At 46.6% G+C, this 21588-nt stretch overlaps 1 protein-coding gene across 1 annotated transcript in view; it reads left to right on the top strand.

Annotated features, from left to right (window-relative positions):
* Window positions 1–21588, top strand: part of NBEAL2 (neurobeachin like 2) — a 216620-nt gene that overhangs the window by 89573 nt on the left and 105459 nt on the right. The window contains exons 4-9 of the mRNA XM_083703871.1: window positions 17–181; window positions 7807–7888; window positions 8699–8823; window positions 12937–13019; window positions 18111–18196; window positions 19761–20067. Of these exons, the coding sequence (XP_083559997.1) occupies window positions 17–181; window positions 7807–7888; window positions 8699–8823; window positions 12937–13019; window positions 18111–18196; window positions 19761–20067 (848 nt within the window). The remainder of the gene's footprint in view (window positions 1–16; window positions 182–7806; window positions 7889–8698; window positions 8824–12936; window positions 13020–18110; window positions 18197–19760; window positions 20068–21588) is intronic.

The following is a 21588-nucleotide window of genomic DNA, read 5'->3' as shown; positions in this document are numbered from 1 at the left end:
TGTCCTTTTCTTACAGGCCGGAGGACTCTGTCTCCGAGATCCCGCTGCTCCCCTGTGACGTCCTGCAGACCCTGACCCAGCAGCTGACGTCTTGTGTGAACCAGATCTCCCGCCAGGAGGTGGCTGAGGCAGGCCTCAACCAGGCCCTCTTGCTGATCAAGTTCTTCATCATCATTTGCAGGTAGGCGTTGTTCTTTCTCCTTGTTTTTTGGACTCTGGTTAGTGCTGCTTCTCATCTTCTGACTTTTATTTTATTTTATTTTTAAAAAATACTTTATTGAATTGCAGAGGGACGCGGGTGGCGCTGTGGTCTAAACCACAGAGCCTAGGACTTGCCGATCAGAAGGTCAGCGGTTCGAATCCCCTCGACAGGGTGAGCTCCTGTTGCTCGGTCCCTGCTCCTGCCAACCTAGCAGTTCGAGAGCACGTCAAGTGCAAGTAGATAAATAGGTACCGCTCCGGCAGGAAGGTAAACAGCGTTTCCGTGCGCTACTCTGGTTCGCCAGAAATGGCTTAGTCCTGCTGGCAACATGACCTGGAAGCTGTACGCCGGCTCCCTCGGCCAATAAAGCGAGATGAGCGCCACAACCCCAGAGTTGGCAATGACTGGACCTAATGGTCAGGGGTCCCTTTACCTTTACCTTTAACAAAAACAAACAATATCACAAGCAAAAAAGGAGAAATAACAAATTACGCAAAAGAAAAAATAAAATAAAGAGGACGCACCAAAAAATGCATAAAAACATAGACTTCCCTCCACCCATGTTTGACCTCGTTCCCTTAATCTTTTATTCATTGTGTTATTAATATTACACTGTTTTTATTCCACTTCTATCCATTTCCTCAAAATTTCTACCCTGCAAACATTATTCATTGCATATCGATATATTTGTCCCAGAACAATGTTTTTTTCATATACTCCTTTACACAATCCCATTCTTCAATTAATTTTTGATCTGTTTGTCCTCTTATCGCTGCCGTGAGTTTATCTGAAACTACATATTCACAAAATTTGATTCCCCCCCCCCTCCAATTTTTTTGCTATAAGTATTCCGGCAGCAGCTGTTGCATATAAGAATACTTTTCTCTTGGTTGCAGGAATGCTGTTTGTTATCTTCTGACTTTTCATTGACATCCAAAGGCAGACCCATTTCAGGAAGCTAATTATTATTATTATTATTGTTATTATTTATTATTTCTACACCACCCATCTGGCTGGGTTTCCCCAGCCACTCTGGGCAGCTTCCAACGGAATATTAAAAACACGATAAAACATTAAACATTAAAAACTTCCCTTCAGATGCCTTCTAAAAGTCAGGTAGTTGTTTATTTCCTTGACATCTGACGGGAGTGCATTCTATAGGGCGGGCGCCAATACCGAGAAGGCCCTCTGCCTGGTTCCCTGTAACCTTACTTCTCACAGGGAGGGAACTGCCAGAAGGCCCTCGGCGCTGGACCTCAGTGTCTGGGCAGAATGATGGAGGTGGAGACTCTCCTTCAGGTATACAGGGCCGAGGCCATTTAGAGCTTTGAGGCTATTATTATTATTATTATTTATTATTATTAAGGTACACTTATGCGGACTGGATTCTTCACATGCGCATTAAGAAGGGAGCATCTGCAGCCCAACTTTTACAAATATCATATGCCCAGCCTCATGGGTTTCTCACATTTTGCAAACCACGAACCCCGCACTTCAAAGCCCAATCTTGCAGCCCTTTGGCTTAGAAATGCAGCTGAGCTTCTCAGGAGGTGGGTTTTGGTGCTGCATATGCTGCCGTTCTTACACTTCTGCAGATTCATAGCATGCACCTGGTCCTAACTTTGGCCGTTTCTCCACAAGGCCCTCGGAGCTGGACCTCAGTGTCCGGGCTGGACGATGGGGATGAAGGTAGTGGCACCCGCCCTGTGGAACGCCCTCCCACCAGATGTCAAAGAGAATAACAACTACCAGACTTTTAGAAGACATCTGAAGGCAGCCCTGTTTAGGGAAGCTTTTAATGTTTAATAGGTTATTGTATTTTAATATTCTGCCCAGAATATATTGTATTTTAATATTCTGTCCAGAGAAGCTGCCCAGAGTGGCTGGGGAAACCCAGCCAGATGGGCAGGGTATAAATAATAAATTATTATTATTATTATTATTATTATTATTATTATTATTATTATTATTATTATCTCGTCTAAAGGGCACTGCACTCTGTGCTCTCCTCATTCCTCGGAGGAAGAGACAGCATAAAACTGATTTGTCCCACCAAGCCGTCCTGCCCCGAATCGGCCTTTTCTGGCCCCTCGCCCGCTTTGGTTTCCAGCAGCTCAGAGCCTGGACCGTCCCTCGCCTTTGCAATAACCAGCTATCGCTCTGCTATCAAAACTCCCTTTCCTTCCTCCCTCCTGGCCTGAGTCCCAGCCCACCTCCAGCCGCTCTGTTGCCGGTGAAGATTTGCTTCTCTGCTTCCCTGGCTCCCCCCTCTTTAAAAAAAACACACACAAAAAACCCTGGGTTATTCTGGGTCTGGTGTGATGCAAAGCCATGCTCTGTCTTCCTGTGAGGTCTGCGAGCCAGAGATAAGGGCCGGTTGATAATTGCTCTTCTTGCACAGTTACAAAAAACTCCCCGGGGGCCGGCAGAGACCTGAAATGAAATTCCCCCGGAGAAGGGTCTTGGCTGGAAGTGCCTTTATTAATAGTGGGGCCAAGAATGCCTTTGAAGTAGGCCTGTGGTGGACTTTGAGAAAGGTGGTGTGTTTGTTTGTTTTTTGCACACCTGCCCTTTCCAGACTTCTACAGCATCCCCACTGAAACGAGCCTCTTTGCTGAGCCACCCTGGGCGACCGGCACTCTCTGGAATTGTGCCCGGAACAGGCAACTTGGAGGTGATTCAGGAGCAGAGATTTGCCTGTGCGGAATAATGGCGTTGACTCAGGGCTTCCAGCCAAGGCCAGACTAACAGGTTTTGCCCATCCAGACCCCCTACCCAGCCACTGCTTTAGGGGCAAGGCGTAGTCAGCCCGTTTTCTTCGATGACTTTTATTTTGACCAGGCCAAGGGGAGATGTTTTCTTCTGTGCACGCGAGAAAATATGCTAAACCGGCATCCACTTATCTTGAGTTGATTTTTATCCACTCTGTGCAGGAATATGAAGTTGTCCCATCCGGGTGTCGAACCTGCAACCACGCTCTACCCAACTGAGCTATGCAGGTTGTGAGCGTCAGGCTATAGGGTTTTGGGTTGTTCTCTTCCTCAATAGGGCTCTTGTGCCTTGAAAAAGCTTTTCTGATCTCTCTTATGGGGGGGGGGGACTTCACCTACTGAAAAGCGCAGGAGCCCAGCTAGGGAAAAGGTGACAACCCGAAAGAGGACTGTGCTGTCTATGAGTTTGTGTAAAACTGAACCCAGGCTCTGGGGAGTCCCCTGTGTGAAAAACAGCTGTGTGCAAATTGAGCGTGCTTCAACATTAGGCTTGGGGGAATTTTTGGGCTGGCATTTTGGGGGGTTTCCTTGGGGAGTTTTGAGTATTTTCTCAGCATTCAGCTTAAATATATTTAGGGTTTGGGGGCTGGAGGGAGCAGTTGCTTCGCAACCTGCCCCGACAGTATTGAAAAGAGGGCGGTTTAAGCGAAAGCAGCGCCAGTAATTTTCTCGCTGGCGGGAGCAGAACCAAGAACTGCATCATGTACCTATTTGCCTTTTGTGTGTGTTTGTGTATTGATTATATATATATATATATATATATATATATATATATGCTTTCGTAGATTTTCACGGGTACAGGAATGCAGGTTTTGGTGTCCTCGGGTGTCTTCCCGTGTAAAAGTTGGGGTGTCTAGGCGACGTTTCGACGAGGTCTCACTCGTCATCTTCAGGCTGGTGCTTTCGGCTTCTTGTTACTGGAACAGAGCGGGATCTCAATGTTTGAGTTCCTATAAATACTGTAGAGGGGGTGTGGTGTCTAGCCTCCAATGTTCTGGGCAGAGAGGAAGTTCCCAGGCTAGTGTGCCTTTTCTTCTTTTGTTCCTTAATTACTTGAGAGATACCTTGAGTGATTTCTTGAGTGATATCCTGAGTACCACTTAGGTGGGTCATTAGGTGTGGATTAGTTGCTAAAGTCTTTGTGTCTTGACCTCTTGAACTTTGTGAAGAGTTTTCCTGAGAAGATGGCTGTATTGCACTTAGTTGTGCTTTGGCTTGGCTTCGTGTATAGGGGCGAGCTGTGGTTTTGTGGCTTGTGTCAGCCAGATCTGTGTAGGGATTGCAGGGGGGTGCAGCATCCGGAGGTGCCACCATGGATTGGCTACTGGATGGTGTCAGTAATTCATCTGTGGAGAGGGTCTGGGTTTGGGTCTGGTGTGGTTGATTGGTGTTGGCGTTCTGTGTGCTTCTGGATCTGGTGTCAGTTTTTGTGGAGAGGGCTAATTTCCAGATGTCTGGCAAGCGGGATGTGTCGTCACGCTTGTTCATGTTGTGAGGGTGTTTCTCTATCTCGATGGCTTCCATGATTATTCTCTTGTGGTGATGTTCCGTGTTAAAGAGCAATTTGGAATCTGCAAAATTAATTTCGTGTCCTGTTTCTTTCATGTGTTGGAAAAGAGAGGAAGTTTTTTTCTTCTTTTTTGACGGCATTCTTGTGTTCTGCGATACGTGCATTTATTCGTCTGTTTGTTTGTCCAATGTACGTGGCTGGGCAGACTTTGCAGGGTATTTCATAGATCCCTTGGTTTTCCAACTGGATTTTATCCTTGGGGTTTCTGAGGATATTGGCTATTTTTTGGTTGGTGCAAAAGGCTGTTTTGATATTGTGTTTATGGAGGATTTTGCTAATTTTATCTGTAGTGCCCTTGATATAGCCAATATCCTCAGAAACCCCAAGGATAAAATCCAGTTGGAAAACCAAGGGATCTATGAAATACCCTGCAAAGTCTGCCCAGCCACGTACATTGGACAAACAAACAGACGAATAAATGCACGTATCGCAGAACACAAGAATGCCGTCAAAAAAGAAGAAAAAACTTCCTCTCTTTTCCAACACATGAAAGAAACAGGACACGAAATTAATTTTGCAGATTCCAAATTGCTCTTTAACACGGAACATCACCACAAGAGAATAATCATGGAAGCCATCGAGATAGAGAAACACCCTCACAACATGAACAAGCGTGACGACACATCCCGCTTGCCAGACATCTGGAAATTAGCCCTCTCCACAAAAACTGACACCAGATCCAGAAGCACACAGAACGCCAACACCAATCAACCACACCAGACCCAAACCCAGACCCTCTCCACAGATGAATTACTGACACCATCCAGTAGCCAATCCATGGTGGCACCTCCGGATGCTGCACCCCCCTGCAATCCCTACACAGATCTGGCTGACACAAGCCACAAAACCACAGCTCGCCCCTATACACGAAGCCAAGCCAAAGCACAACTAAGTGCAATACAGCCATCTTCTCAGGAAAACTCTTCACAAAGTTCAAGAGGTCAAGACACAAAGACTTTAGCAACTAATCCACACCTAATGACCCACCTAAGTGGTACTCAGGATATCACTCAAGAAATCACTCAAGGTATCTCTCAAGTAATTAAGGAACAAAAGAAGAAAAGGCACACTAGCCTGGGAACTTCCTCTCTGCCCAGAACATTGGAGGCTAGACACCACACCCCCTCTACAGTATTTATAGGAACTCAAACATTGAGATCCCGCTCTGTTCCAGTAACAAGAAGCCGAAAGCACCAGCCTGAAGATGACGAGTGAGACCTCGTCGAAACGTCGCCTAGACACCCCAACTTTTACACGGGAAGACACCCGAGGACACCAAAACCTGCATATATATATATATATATATATATATATATTCACACACACACATTTTTATTGTTTTTTTAACATACCATTTCCAACAGTCATACAACATATATTCTCATCTTGTACAATATTTTAGACTTCCATTAGCACCTCTGATGATTTTCCATTCTTTATCACTTATTCTGCATTTTTTTAATTTCTATATTGCATTTCATTGTCCTTAACTAATAATTATTTTCATAGTCTTTCTTGTAACATTTCAAATAATCCACTTTACAAAACTTCTTGCAAACCTACTAGCGTAATCTGTTCATCACAATTACGTTTCAAATAGTTCATATATTTACTCCAGTCCTCCAAGAACCTCTGATCCCGCAGGTTTCGAATCCTTCCTGTTAATTTACCTAATTCTGCATAGTCGTATCTTGATATTAACATGCACACACAAACATCATTTCCCTTTGATCAGCAGGATGACCCCATGGAGAAAATTGCTCCCCCGTTTTGCAAGCTTATCATCATGCAAACTTGCTACGTATTTTCGACTCTGCATTGTATTGATGGAAGGGGATGTGATGGAACGAGAGCATAGCTGTCAACCGTCCCTTATTTGGCGGGAAACTCCCTTATCCCAGCCCCGTGTCCCGCTGCTGTCCCTTATTGATGATGTCCCTTAAATTTCCCAGGTTTCATGCTCGCCCGGCTCGGGAGGGAAGCAGCGGCTCGGGGTCCTCCGCCGTGAGAGAGAGCGTGCGCACGAGCTCCCGCGTCTCCGTCTCTCCCTTTTCCCCCCTCAGGCGTGCATCGTGAGGAGACGGGTGGCGGCGGGTGGGCGGGCAGCCCCTCTCTTACGAGACTTCCGCCGTGCTGCCAGGGGAAGCCAGAGGCGGCAGCAGCGGTGGCGGCTGAGGAGGCAGCCTGAGGGAGGAAGAAGAGGAGGGGATGGGGAGGGACGCAGAAGGGTGGCGCTTCAGCGGCCGCCGCAGCGCCGCAATCACCTCATGCCGGGCTCGCGGTCAGTGTGGGCGAGAGTCTCTCTCCCTCCCTCCCTTTCTCAGGCGGGGAAGGGCCGATGGAACTCCTCGCACCAGGACGACGGCAACCCCGACGTGCTACTTAGCATCCCCTCCAGCCAGTGCAGCATCTTAATGTAGTGATTTCCCCCTCTGCATCCCTTTCATAACTCTATTTTTATAAATCATTTGTCCATCCATAGTTCAAATTTTTACCACAAGTTTTCTGTCAATCCTACCAATGTGTGTAACTCTTGACAATAGCTTTTCAACTAAATTATAAACTTTCCTCATTCTTTATTAAAGAGGTCCTCTTCCTGGTTTCTAATTCTGCCTGTATGCTTTGCCATCTCGACGTCGTTCATCAGTTTTGTCTGCCACTCTTCTTTGGTTGGAGTTGTAGACCCTCAGGATCATCTAGTCCGACCCCCTGCAAAACACAATCAGTCGCAGCAAAAGCAGCATGGCTCCATCAGTGGCGGATTTCTGTATAAGCTAAGAAAAATCCCTTATTTTGGCTGCTGATCCCTTATTTTCGAGGCTGCTGGTCCCTTATTTTCAAATCTGTAAGTTGACAGCTATGAACTGAGAGACAGGCAGAACCGACCGTCCAGAGTACCAGACGCCGTTTGCAAAAAGAGCGCCTCCAATTTTCCTAGATCTTGAGGGCTAGAAAATTGGCTGTCGCCTAAATTCATGGGCTGTGCACTCAGGCTCACAACTTAATTTATATGCAAATTTCTGCATCTGAAATATTAGCAGGGCAGCAGCCCCTCCTCCTCTTTGACAACTAACTCACTCTCTCATTACCGCCTAGTACCGAGGTGCTTCATACATAATAAATATTACCATTATCTCTCTTTTGCAGCGCATTAGCATGCATGTGAAGAAATTAGCTGGCTTGGGTCTCCGGCGGCTGCAGATGACAAAGGACTTTGTGGTTGTTTGACTATTTCTCACCCCTCCTCTATTGCTTCTTTGCAGGAATCTTGAAAACATCCAAACTGACCGGCCCCCGGTGTTTGTTCACGAGGTGACCAGTTTGCTGTCTGCTTATTCGAAGAAGGTAAGCTCAAATTCCTCGCCCTGTGTGTTCGCCAGGGCTGCATGCTTCAAATTCCTAGGAACCGAGGAGTTAGCAAGTGGTTCAAGTTAGGTGATGAAATTCACATACCTAGCTCAGAGTCCTTAAGTGGAAGAATGATGGATTTGATGATGGGGAAAAGACAGGGCTTGCTTCAAGTTATATACAGTGGTACCTTGGGTTACAGACACTTCAGGTTACAGACTCCGCTAACCCAGAAATAGTGCTTCAGGTTAAAAACTTTGCTTCAGGATAAGAACAGAAATCGTGCTCTGGCGGTGTGACGGCAGCAGGAGGCCCCATTAGCTAAAAGTGGTGCTTCAGGTTAAGAACAGTTTCAGGTTAAGAACAGACCTCCGGAACGAATTAAGTGCTTAACCTGAGGTACCACTGTACAGGAGCAACACGTATGCATCTCTCCCCCCCAAAAAAAAAATTATTAAGTTTTCCACAATTATAACAAATGTAACATAGAAAAAAGAAAAAGCACACAAAAGAAAACACATTACAATACAGTGGTACCTCGGGTTAAATACTCAAGTTGCACGCTCGTTTTCCTCCGCCCCGCCCGGTCTTTTTTCCTTTCCTCTCGTGGCTCTCATGGCCTTGTTATCAGATGAATTGAATGAGTGCCCAGGGGCTCTTTTCACATCTTCAAAAGCACGCTTAATGACATGAATGTATTTCGGCTAGCTGTTGGGTTGGAGAGAAAGCTTTCTGGAAAACAAGAAATGAAGGGGGGGGGGGACCTCGCAATCTGCAGATTAACCGAGCTGCTTGTGTCCTTGGCAGCTCAAGAACGCCCAGGGACAGAATTTGCGTTACCGGAGTCAGCTGGAGAACGTAACTCTCTACGTGTTGCACCTCAATGAATGCCTCTTTGACCCCTACCAGACGTGGAGGAGGCAGCTGAGCGGGTGAGTGCCTTGTACAACCGGTGTGGGGACCCACTGGATCATAGAATCGTAAGAGTTGGGAGGGAACCCCAGAGTCATCTATTTGCAATGCAGGAATACCCGGATCAAACCTGCAACCTTGGTGTGATTCCAGAGTGGATTTGATTTACATTTGTTGTTGTTGTTTAGTCGTTTAGTCGTGTCCGACTCTTCGTGACCCCATGGACCAGAGAACGCCAGGCACCTCTGTCCTCCACTGCCTCCCGCAGTTTGGTCAAACTCATGCTGGTAACCTCGAAAACACTATCCAACCATCTCGTCCTCTGCCGTCCCCTTCTCCTTGTGCCCTCCATCTTTCTGATTTACATTAAATCGATTTAAATCACGGTTTAAATCACTAGCTAGTGATTTAAATCATTTTCTTACAGAAAGGCTCGTTCTTGCTGATATCATCGTAATATTCACAACCAGAGGAAAGGTTTCATTTTTGGAATAATAAACTTTCAGAGTAGATTTTACAGTTACATCAAAAATTACTGATTTAGTGATACTATTAGAAATACATAGACACATAATTATGAAATTATGGTGAGGTTGAGTAAGTTCACTGTTTATATTTGGACAACTTTTCGGCTGTACGTTATTGGAAGGAGAAAACTAACCATAGCCTTAAGAACAATTTAAACAATTTATTTAACTAAAACAATAACATTATAGCATATGTATCCATGTCTGTTAACTAATGTGGTTAAACAATTAAGAAAAAAACTTTGGCACGCATGAAAAACTTAAAACAAATCCTTGTTTCCTGATGAATAGCCTTTGGACTAGAATGTAACTTAAACAGAAAACTATCTTTAGAAAGATTTGTCCTCCAAATGCATTTTATTTTAAAAATCCAATTTAAATTTAAAAAACGATTTTTTAAAAATCATTGATTTTTATCCTTCCTGCATTATTGGCACCACATTCTAGCCGACTGAGCTATGCAGGCCGATTCTGCTGAACTACAACTCCCATCATCCCTGGCCACTAGCCATGCCTGCTGGGGCTGATGGGAGTTGTAGTTTCGCAGCACCTGGAGGGCCGACGGTTCCCTGCTCTGGGTTTAGACCTTGCATGTCAGGAAGGAGGCATTGGCCATTGGCAGGCAGGTCAGTCATTAAACCAGGATCTGGTGATAGCTGCAACCTTGGGGTTATCACTTGGGGGTCTGGTGCTGCTCAGCTGCCAAACCGAGAGAAGAGGAGTTCCGGGATTTAAAAAAACAACAATTTTAAAAGTCCCTTTGTTTCTCTGTTTGACCCTCTTACATGGTTCTCTATGCGTGGTGGTACCGTATTTTTCGCCCTATAGGACACACTTTTCCCCCTCCAAAAATGAAGGGGAAATCTGGGTGCGTCCTATGGGGCGAATGCAGGCTTTCGCTGAAGCGTGGAGAGAGAGAGAGGGGTCGGTGTGCACCGACCCCTCTCGCTCTCCAGGCTTCAGGAAGATATTCGCAGCCTGGGCAGCCCTGCGGGAGGTCCCACAGGGATGTCTAGGCTGCGGATAGCAGCCTGCTTCCCAGAGCGTCGGGCGCCTTGAAAGCAGAGCGCCCGGCGCTTCGGGAGCGCATCCGCAGCGTGGGGAGCCTTGCAGGAGTTCCCCGCAGGGCTCCCCACGTTGCGCATAGCAGCCTGCTGCCCGGTGGACGGGGCGCCCTGAAGCAGAGCGCCCCTCGCGCTGGGCAGACATCGGCCAGCCCCAGAAGCTCGGGGGACAGCAGGGAGGCGCAACGCCGTCATCCCGCTGTTCTCGACCTGGTTAGGTTTCGTCTTGCGAAGCACGGATTCAAGCAATGCACCCTGGGTATGAACGGTTTTAAGAAAAAGGAAACAAACTTGCAAGACAAAGGAAACAAACTTGCAAGACGTTTTCGTCTTGCGAAGCAAGCCCATAGGGAAATTCGTCTTGCGAAGCAACTCAAACAACGAAAAACTCTTTCGTCTTGCAAGTTTTTCGTCTTACGAGGCATTCGTCTTGCGAGGTACCACTGTAGTTCTAAGGTCTGTGTGATCCTTGTTGTTTTGTCGGCTTGTAAACTGCCTCGTGTGATATTGAAAGGCAGTGTACAAATTAAAAATTAAATTAAATTCTTCCCAAAGGAGGCTGCTGATTATACGGTTTCGCTGGGGTCTTGCCATGAAGCCGGAGAAAGGCATTTCAGTGTTTACGATTTGAAGGCGCTCTTGAGATCTGAAAATGCCCGTGTCCCTTGGGGCAAGCAGAGAATGCCAAGCAGGGCTTTTAAAACAAAAGCTTTGGTTTGTTTATACCTTCCATTAATCAAGAGCACTTAATTTTACTGGGAAATCAATGAAGCGTTTGCTTTTGGCCGGCAGCAGGAGAGCGGCTGCCGCGATTCGTGGGCTCAGGTTTTGGGGCCGGCTGCCAAAATCCATTCCTGCGCTGGGTGATTGCAGACGTGTGGAATGACGAGAGTCGGGGTTGCGACTGGGGACGGGGCTGGAAGTCCGTGGCAGCTCAGCCATTTTCACGCAGGAGCTCCTGGGTTCAGCTGCTGGCATTTCCAGTTAGGAAACCAGCCGGTAGGGAACCAAGTGTCAAGGATCTGTCAAGGAGACAGGTCAATCACAGGGTGGGCACAAACAGCAGTGTCCTCTGGTTCGCCTTCACCCAGCTGAGTTGGCAAGAGCACAGTGCTGATAATGCCAAGGTTGCAGGTTCGATCCCCGTACGGTATAATAATAATAATAATAATAATAATAATAATAATAATAATAATAATAACAACAACAACAACAACAATAATAATAATAATTTATTATTTATACCCTACTCATCTGGCTGTTTTCCTAGCCACTCTGGGCATTCTGGACGCGGGTGGCGCTGTGGGTTAAACCACAGAGCCTAGGACTTGCCGATCAGAAGGTTGGCGGTTCGAATCCCCGCGACGGGGTGAGCTCCCGTCACTTGCAAAGTCACATGCAAAGGAAGGATGCTCCAGGCCAGGAGGAAACAGGAAGTTTTCGACTGACTGGACCAAACATCCCCCTGCATGTCCGCTCTAGGAAAACAAGGAATGTTGTACTTGGCTGCTACTTATGTATCACATCCCACAGCCTTAAAGAGGGTTTTCCTCCTGGGATAAAGCAGTGGGGACATTGGGAAGTGTTGGTGAGCCCTCAGATAGACCAGTCATCCTGATTCTGGATAAAGCAATTTCCCGTGTTCCTAACTCCCCCTGCAACCCCTATAATAATAACAATAATTTATTGTTTATACCCTGCCCATCTGGCTGGGTCTCCCCAGCCACCCTGGGCAACTTCCAACAAAGTATTAAAATACAGTGGTCTGTTAAACATTGAAAACTTCCCTAAACAGGGCTGCCTTCAGGTGTCTTTTAAAAGTCTGAGAGTTGTTGTTCTCTTTGACATCTGGTGGGAGGGCGTTCCACAGGGCGGGTGCCACTACCAAGAAGGCCCTCTGCCTGGTTCCCTATAACTTGGCTTCTCCCAGGGAGGGAACTGCCAGAAGGCCCTCAGCACTGGATCTCAGTGTCCGGGCAGAATGATGGGGGTGGAGACACTCCTCCAGGTATACAGGACCGAGGCCGTTTAAGGCTTTAAAGGTCAGCACCAATACTTTGTGCACAGAAACGTACTGGGAGCCAATGTAGATCTTTCAGGACCGGCGTTATATAGTCTTGGCGGCTGCTCCCAATCACCAGTCTAGGATTAGTTGTAGTTTCTGGGTCACCTTCAAAGGTTGCCCCACATAGAGCGCATTGCAGTAGTCCAAGCGGGAGATAACCAGAGCATGCACCACTCTGACGAGACAGTCTGTGGGCAGGTCGGGTCTCATCCTGCGTACCAGATGGAGCCGGTAGACAGCTGCCCTGGACACAGAACTGACCTGCACCTCCATGGACAGCTGTGTGTCCAAAATGACTCCCAGGCTGCGCACCTGGTCCTTCAGGGGCACAGTGACCCCATTCAGGACCAGGGAGTCCTAACTAGAGGAACGCTTCTCACTGGCGTTTGTGCTTGTGTTGTACCACCCTGTGTGAAAGCTGCCTCCTTCGCCTACAAAACCTTTCTCACGCCCGTCCGCATTTCTCGCCTCTCCTAGGGAGATCGTCAGCATGAAAGAGAAGAGCAAATACAAGTTTGCGCCAGCTGTGTTGCCTCAGGAGTTCAACTCGTTTTTCCAAGGTAAATACTTCATTTTCGCTCTCTCTCCACCCTCGCGGCCTTCCCCGGGTTTTCCACTCAAGAATGGCAGTACAGTGGTACCTTGCTTCTCACGCTTAATCCGTTTCGGAAGTCCGTTCCAAAACCAAAGCGTTCCAAAACCAAGGCGTCCTTTCCCGTAGAAAGTAATCGAAAATGGGTTGATCTGTTCCAGACTTTTAAAAACAACCCCTAAAACAGTAATTTCACATGAATTTTGCTATCTAACAAGACCTTTGATCCATAAAATGAAAGCAGTAATCAATGGACTGTAGTATAAAATAGAGAAGACAGTATTGTGGTTGATAAAAATTAAAATAATATTTTTTTCTTATCTGCACAGATGATAGTCATTGTTTGGATGGGGGGCTTTTGTCCATTTCCGCAGTCACACAATCAATCAATCAGTAGCAGAACTGGGCTCCACACAGTCACAAAAACAAATTAACTGAAAAAGCCTCAAAAAATAAAATTGCAAAGTAGCAGAAACAAAAGCACCAAAGTTAATCGGTTTGGGAAGTCCATTTGACTTTTGAAATGTTCAAAAACCAAGGCGCCGCTTCTGTTTGGTGCAGGTGCCCCAGAAACAATAGCTAACAGCCGCATCGGACGTTCGGCTTCCGAAAAAACATTTTAAAAGTGGAACACTTACTTTTGGGTTTTTGGAGTTTGAGAACCAAGGTGTTTGAGAACTAAAGCGTTTGAGAACCAAGGTACCACTGTTTCCCTGTTCACCGCCTGTCCCGCTGTCCATGAACAACTCATCTGAACACAACCGATCCAGGTGTTTGCAACACCGAAGTTTTCCTGATCCGCTCATTCCGAATTCTGTCGTGCCAGGGAAGAAACAAACTGGAAGTTGACTTTTTGCGTTGTGTACAGAACAGGAAACAAACCACGAGTGTCAGTTTTATCAGGACAGCTTCTAAATTGATCTATTGCACACATACACACAAGCCAGGAAAGCCCTTTCATCACATTTTCCGCGTTCATTTAAAAACAGCCACTGCTGAGCAAGTTCCTAGTTTTCCTGGGCGATGGAGATTTCAGAAGACAGGCTAACTAAGATTTCAGGGATTGTGGGGTGCAGCTTTGGTTGCTCTGTTTACCTCCCCCGCCCTTCCTGTGCTTAACAAAATCAGGAAAAAAATGGGTGAAATAAGAGATCAAAGTTGCTGGTTCATACGAGGAACAAAATTCACAATATTCGCTGTTCACAAGAGTGTAATGGAGGCCGCGTGTTGTTTGGACAGGAAGCAACTCTTAAGGGGAATTGAGCTTCATGTTCACTTGTGTATAGTCATGCCTCGGGTTTCAGCTGCTTCAGGTTACGTTTTTTGGGTTACGGACCACCAAAACCTGGAAGTACCGGAACATGCATGTGCAGAAGCGCCAAATTACAACCCACGCGTGCGCAGATGCGGGTTGTGAACTCTGCGGGTTGCAAACGTGCATCCCGCACGGATCACATTCGCAACCCAAGCTGTAATGCCACACAATAAAATTTAGTGTTTGCCTTGTGTGTCAATGTTCAGGTCATGACAAAGAGTTTGTAAGGTAGATCAGTGTTCCCTACAACTTTCCTGCAAGGTAGATGCAGTGTGTGTGTGTGTGAGAGAGAGAGAGAGAGAGAGAGAGACAGACAGACAGACAGACAGACAGACAGAGAGCGTCTTGCCCAGGGCCCCCCAAGTGAGCTCAAGGAAGAGGTGAGACTCACATCTCATAAGACTCAAGACCAGGGGTCAGCAAACTTTTTCAGCAGGAGGCCAGTCCACTGTCCTTCAGACATTGTGGGGGGCCGGACTATATTTTTTTTGGGGAAATAATAATAATAATAATAATAATAATAATAATAATAATAATACAGTGGTACCTCGGGTTACATACGCTTCAGGTTACAGACTCCGCTAACCCAGAAGTAGTACCTCGGGTTAAGAACTTTGCTTCAGAATGAGAACAGAAATCGTGCAGCGGCAGCGGGAGGCCCCATTAGCTAAAGTAGTGCTTCAGGTTAAGAACAGTTTCAGGTTAAGAACGGACCTCCAGAACGAATTAAGTACTTAACCCGAGGTACCATCATCATCATCATCATCATTATTTATTTATTTATTTATTTATTTATTTATTTCCCACCCATCTGGCTGGGCTTCCCCAGACACTGGGCGGCTTTCAACAAAATATTAAAATAGAGTAATGCATCAAACATTAAAAGCCTCCCTAAACAGGGCTGCCTTCAGAAGTCTTCTAAAAGTCAAATAGTTGTTTTTCTCTTTGACATCTGGTGGGAGGGTGTTCCACAAGGCGGGCGCCACCACCGAGAAGGCTCTCCGCCTGGTTCCCTGTAACTTGGCTTCTCGCAGCGAGGGAACCGCCAGAAGGCCCTCGGAGCTGGACCTCCCATGTCCCATAAATAACCCAGAGTTGCATTTTAAATAAAAGCACACATTCTACTCATGTAAAAACACGCTGATTCCTGGACCGTCCATGGACCAGATTTAGAAAGCGAATGGGCCGGATCCGACCCCTGGGCCTTAGTTTGCCTATCCCTGCTGAAGACTGCTTCCAGTCTCTCCTCTGTGCCAGCTGCGCACTGCAAAATCCACGAATGAAAACCTTGCAGAAAGCTGGGAAGCCAATGTAGATAAACAGCAATGCGATTTTTTTAAAAGACATCTGACGGTGGCTCTGTTCGGGGACGTTTTTAGTGTTTTCAACACCCCTTTTGTTTAAAAATAAACAGGTTCAGAGTCAACTGCCCCTTCTGCCCGCACACGACATTCCCCGTCGCCTCTCTCCCAGTAAGCCTGTTTTCCAGAGTGCTGAGGGCAACCCTCTTACGCCTGCCAATTTTTTTAAAAGCGTGATTAAAGAGCAATTAATCTGCATTAAGTGACTTTTTTCTACCCTGGGAGACCAGATATCCCTGCCAGTTTGCATGGTCAGCCTTTTCTCCTGCCAAAATATGTATTAGATTCACATGTCAGCTTTAAGGTTGGGGAGCATCTATGCAAACTGAAAGAAAAATAAGTGCATCTATGAGTAACTATTTATTTTTATTTTTTAAAAAAAGCAAGGGAGATGTAATCCCCCCCACCCTGCAATTCCAGACATTTAAGGTGCCATTATCTCTCCCCTTCCCCGCCGATCTAAATTTAATTTATCTCCTTTGTTGCTTTTTATTTATCCTCTGGGCTGTCAAAGGGATCACAGTCAATAAATGCTGGGCTGATCTCCGTGAGAAGGAAGGTCTGTGTCACTGGTTTGTCAAGAGCCTCTTCTTCAAAAAGCATCAAATTAGTTCAGGGGAATGGATTTGCAGGAACCGTTGGCAGATTTCTGGGGGTTTTTATATTTTGTATCTCTAAAAAACTCCCTGGGAGTTTTCAGGGGGTTTTTTCCCCCCCTTGCCAGGTGCTTGCAAACTGCAAGCACTCACATCGACTGGCTTTGGCTGCCAGTGGGGGATTTCTCTGAGCTATTTGGGTCGTTTTGGGTGCAGCAGCCATGTGATTACAGAACCGTAAAGTTCGAAGGGACCCTGAGGGTCATCCAGTCCAACCATCTGCAATGCAGGAATCTCTTGCCCAACCCGAGACTCGAACTCACAACCCGGAGATTAAGAGTCTCGCTCTCTCCCGACTGAGCATGACCAACGCTTAACCCCGCTTGGTCCAAGAAGGTAGCAACTTGCCTTATACCAGACCAGGCCATTGGTCTACCTTTTTCTTTCTGTTTCTAGCTAAACCTCCGCTGACTCCCAGCAGCTTTCCTGGGCTTCAGGCTACAGGTCTTTCTCAGCCTATCGGGGATCGATCCTGCACTGCAGGGCGTTGGACTAGATCAGGGGTCAGCAAACTTTTTCAGCAGGGGGCCGGCCCACTGCCCCTCAGACCTTGCGGGGGGCCGGACTATATTTTGGAAAAAATAGTAAACAAATTCCTATGCCCCACAAATAACCCAGAGATGCATTTGAAATAAAAGCACACATTCTACTCATGTGAAAACAGCAGGCAGGCCCCACAAATAACCCAGAGATGCATTTGAAATAAAAGGACACATTCTACTCATGTAAAAACATGCTGATTCCCGGACCATCCGCGGGCCGGATTGAGAAGGCAATTGGGCCGGATTCAGCCCCCAGGCCTTAGTTTGTCTACCCATGGACTAAATGACCCACGGGATCTCTTCCAGCTCTGCAGTTCTGCGACGTTAACATTATTTCTTTAATCACTTCTTCTATCTTGACTTTACTCTCACTCTAACCATTTTCTGGATTCACTCAATATCTGTCAGAAATTCTACTTTTTCCACATAAATTTTGATGTATTCCTTAAAGATAGCCCACTCCTTATTCACTTTTTGTACCATATCTCCTCTTATCCTCCCTGTTAGTTCGGCAATATGGAAGTATTCCATCATTTTAGATAAGCAGTCTGTTTTAGTTGGAAGGCTGCTTCTTTTCCAATTTTTGGCAATCAATAACCTTGCCCCCGTAGTTGCATACATAAATATTGGTCTGACCATTCTTTTTATTTCCTCTGACACGATATTTAGGAGAAAGGATTCTGGGTTTTTTTCAAATGAAAATCTAAACATCTTTTGCAGTTCGTTATAGATATTTTCCCAGAATCCCACTATCTCTTTGCACTCCCACCACATATGTAGAAAAGTTCCTGCCGCATTGTTGCATCTCCAACAGACACCACTATAGTTTTTATCAGTCTGACCGGCGTCAGGTGCCATCTGTATTGCATTTTCATTACATTCTGTCTTAAATTATAGCATGCCGTAAATTTGATATCTCTTTTCCACAGCTGTTCCCATTGGCTCATCATAATATTTCCCCTTAAATCCTGGGCCCACTATACCATCACTGTCTTCCACACAGTATAGTATCAAAATAACTTTCCTTTTTATTTGCAGAATGTGGATGGTTATCTTTCCAAAATGAGAGCAAATACTTGTGTTCTGTGTTACAAACCGAGCACTGCTCAGAGTTGTTCCTTTCTGTTTTCCGATGTATTTCTTCACCATCCAAAATGCCTTTCTCTCTCTTGCCTCCTTCGCTAGAGTGCTTCCAAGAGGGCGAGCAACTTCCTGAGGTCCTTCAGGTGCGGCTGATCCATCTCTTCGGCGCCATCGTCTCCGGAGCCAAGGCAAGCTTTCCTCTCTGTTAAATTTCAGGCTCTGCCCAGGAAGTAGAGACCCTCTGCTAGTGGTGCAGTTGTGCTAGGGTTACCGACGTCCACGGTTCCCGGGGACACTCCCCGGATTTGCAAATCTGTCCCCGGACAAACTCCGTCCCCGGAATGTCCCCAGATTTGCAAATCTGTCCCCGGCAAACGTGGCAGCGGCAGCCTCAGCAGCCCGGAGCCAGCCTGGTAGCGCAGTTGGTTCTGGCTGGCTTCAGGAGCTGTTCGCTGCCGCCGCCACTGCCAGTGGGGAACCGGGGACATCCGGCGGTACAGATCTCCTGACCCCCTTCCCCCTTTGTTTTGACAGATTGGGAGAGGCTTGGGAGTCACGGGCAGGCGGGTGTTGTCCAGAACAGGCTCAAGGCGCGCGGTTTCTCCGCCAGGCAAGGTGCAAAGCCCTTCTTTTGCACCCTGTGAAACATACCGTATTTTTCACTCTATAAGACGCACCAGACCATAAGGTGCATCTAGTTTTTGGAGGAGGAAAACAAGAAAAAAAATATTCTGAATCCCAGAAGCCAGAACAGCAAGAGGGATCTGGCTTCTGGGATAGCCGCGCAAAGCCTCTTCAGGGCAGCGGGGTGAAGGCTCCCCCGCCTTCATCCCGTTTATAAGCAAGCTATGGGATGCGGGTGGCGCTGTGGGGTAAACCACAGAGCCTAGGACTTGCCGATCAGAAGGTCGGCGGTTTGAATCCCTGCGACGGGGTGAGCTCCTGTTGCTCGGTCCCTGCTCCTGCCAACCTAGCAGTTTGAAAGCACATCAAAGTGCAAGTAGATAAATAGGCGCCGCTCCGGCGGGAAGGTAAACGGCGTTTCCGTGCACTGCTCTGGTTCACCAGAAGCGGCTTAGTCATGCTGGCCACATGACCCGGAAGCTGTACACCGGCTCCCTCGGCCAATAAAGCGAGATGAGCGCCGCAACCCCAGAGTTGGCCACGACTGGACCTAAAGGCCAGGGGTCCCTTTACCTTTTGCTTATAACACTGAATTTAGACGTGTGCCTAAAAAGTGTGTCGGCAACATGAAAACATGAAGATGGTGGGGTGTGCAGCCGCTGCAGCTGAGAGCTCTCTGGAGGGGAGTCAGGGTTTGTTAGGTCAGAGGTTTTAGGGGGTTTTGCATGTCTTATGTAGATTTTTCAGTTTCATTGTTCTGTATGGGACAATGACAATAAAGATACAGTGGTACCTCAGTTTAAGTACTTAATTCATTCCGGAGGTCCGTTCTTAACCTGAAACTGTTCTTAACCTGAAGCACCACTTTAGCTAATGGGACCTCTTGCTGCTGCTGCGCCGCCGGAGCAAGATTTCTGTTCTCATCTTGAAGTAAAGTTCTTAACCTGAGGTACTATTTCTGGGTTAGCGGAGTCTGTAATCTGAAGCGTATGTAACCTGAGGTACCACTGTATTGTATCTTATTGTAAAAATTTGGAAAGCTCTGCTTTGGCACAGTGCAAAATACTTCAGCGCAGCCTTTCTCAAGCCCAGGCTCTGAAAGTTGATCTTGTTTTCTCTTCTCAACAGCAAAACGCTCTCCTGGTGGTCACCCCGTCCTCGGTCGAGGTCCTCATGCTGGTGCTTCGGAGGTGGTGTTCCCCGGTCAGCGGGCCCCCCAGAGACTCCAAACTGCTGCAGTTGACCCTGAAGGGCTTGGTCGGCATGGTCCACGTTCTCCACGCCAGTAGCCCCGACCAGCGCCAAGTTGAGATCCGAGCCATCTTAGACAGCTACTTCAAGGTCTTGAACTCTGACCAGCCCATGGCGTCGCTGGAAGGCTCTCCTGGCCCTCACTGGGAGGAAAGGCTCATCGCACTCAGGGTGAACATGTTGGGTAGGTGCTGGATTCTCTTAAATAGGGCTACGTTTAAAACTTGCCATTGAAGTTTCAATATTGTTGTTTAGTCGTGTCCGACTCCTCGTGACCCCCTGGACCAGAGCACGCCAGGCACTCCTGTCTTCCACTGCCTCCCGCAGTTGGGTCAAACTCATGCTGGTAGCTTCCAGAACACTGTCCCACCATCTCGTCCTCTGTCGTCCCCTTCTCCTTGTGCCCTCCATCTTTCCCAACATCAGGGTCTTTTCCAGGGAGTCTTCTCTTCTCATGAGGTGGCCCAAGTATTGGAGCCTCAGCTTCCCGATCTGTCCTTCCAGTGAGCACTCAGGGCTGATTTCCTTCAGAATGGAGAAGTTTGACCTTCTTGCAGTCCATGGGACTCTCAAGAGTTTCCTCCAGCACCATAATTCAAAAGCATCCATTCTTCAGCTATCAGCCTTCTTTATGGCCCAGCTATCACTTCCATATATCACTACTGGCTTTAACTATACGGACCTTTGTTGGCAAGGTGATGTCTCTGCTTTTTAAGATGCTGTCTAGGTTTCATACCTTTCTTTAACATCAGCAGCCAGGAGCTCCTCAGCCCTGTTTTTGAGTTTGTTTGGAAACTTCAAACCTCAATTACTTACTGCTACTGCTTGGTTCTCTTAAATAGGGTGATGTTTAAAACTATTTTGAGTTTCTGCTCTGTTTTTTGAGTTTGTTTGAAACTTTAAAACCTCAATTTCTTATCACTACTGCTTGATTCTCTTAAATAGAGAATTGAGGTCATTGAGGTTTTCATACTTTCTTTGTAAACTCGAGGAAGCTTGTTTGATATCACTTAAAATCTTATAATTTCTTTATTTCCTTCTGAGGAAACTGATTAGTTCACTGAAACAAGTTTTGTAGCTGGCATCTCGTTAAGTCTTTGTTTAATTCTAGTTTATTTTTGTTATTTTTGTTATTCTATAGTCAATTACTTCTCTAATTTCAGGGATTTTCGCAGTAATTTCTTTTGTTCTGTGTAACTTCTTGGTTCTGTGACTGTCTTTTTTTGACTGGCCGGGATTCAGTTGTCTTTTCCACGCCTCGTCCTTGGTTGCCATCGTATACGTCTGCATGGAGCTTCAGCCGGTTGGGTCCTCTAGGCAGCTATCCCCAAGCTTAGTTCCCCAGGTGTTGTTTGACTACAATCCCCGCCATCCCTGGTCCAATTTGGGCCAAGATGGCTTGGGCTGATGGGAGTTGTAGTTCAGGAATATCTGGAGACTCCACCTTGCGAAAGGCCGATCTAGGCCATTGGATCTTCCAACTTGTTGGGTCATGGACTGGCCTAAGGCGGATTGCACCAGCAGCGATAACACCATACAAGTATATGGCAAAGAAATTAAGAAATGTTTCACATTTTATTATGTTTTTATATGTGCTGGAAGCTGCCCGGAGTGTCTGGGGAAACCCAGCTAGATGAGCGGGGTATAAATAATAAAAGTATTATTATTATTATTATTATTATTATTATTATTATTATTATTTATT

The sequence above is a fragment of the Podarcis gaigeae genome, assembly GCF_964106915.1.
Source record: "Podarcis gaigeae genome assembly, chromosome: 12".
Taxonomy (NCBI): domain Eukaryota; kingdom Metazoa; phylum Chordata; class Lepidosauria; order Squamata; family Lacertidae; genus Podarcis; species Podarcis gaigeae.
Note: the sequence above shows the minus strand (reverse complement) of the source record. Positions and strands in the feature narration are given on the sequence as shown.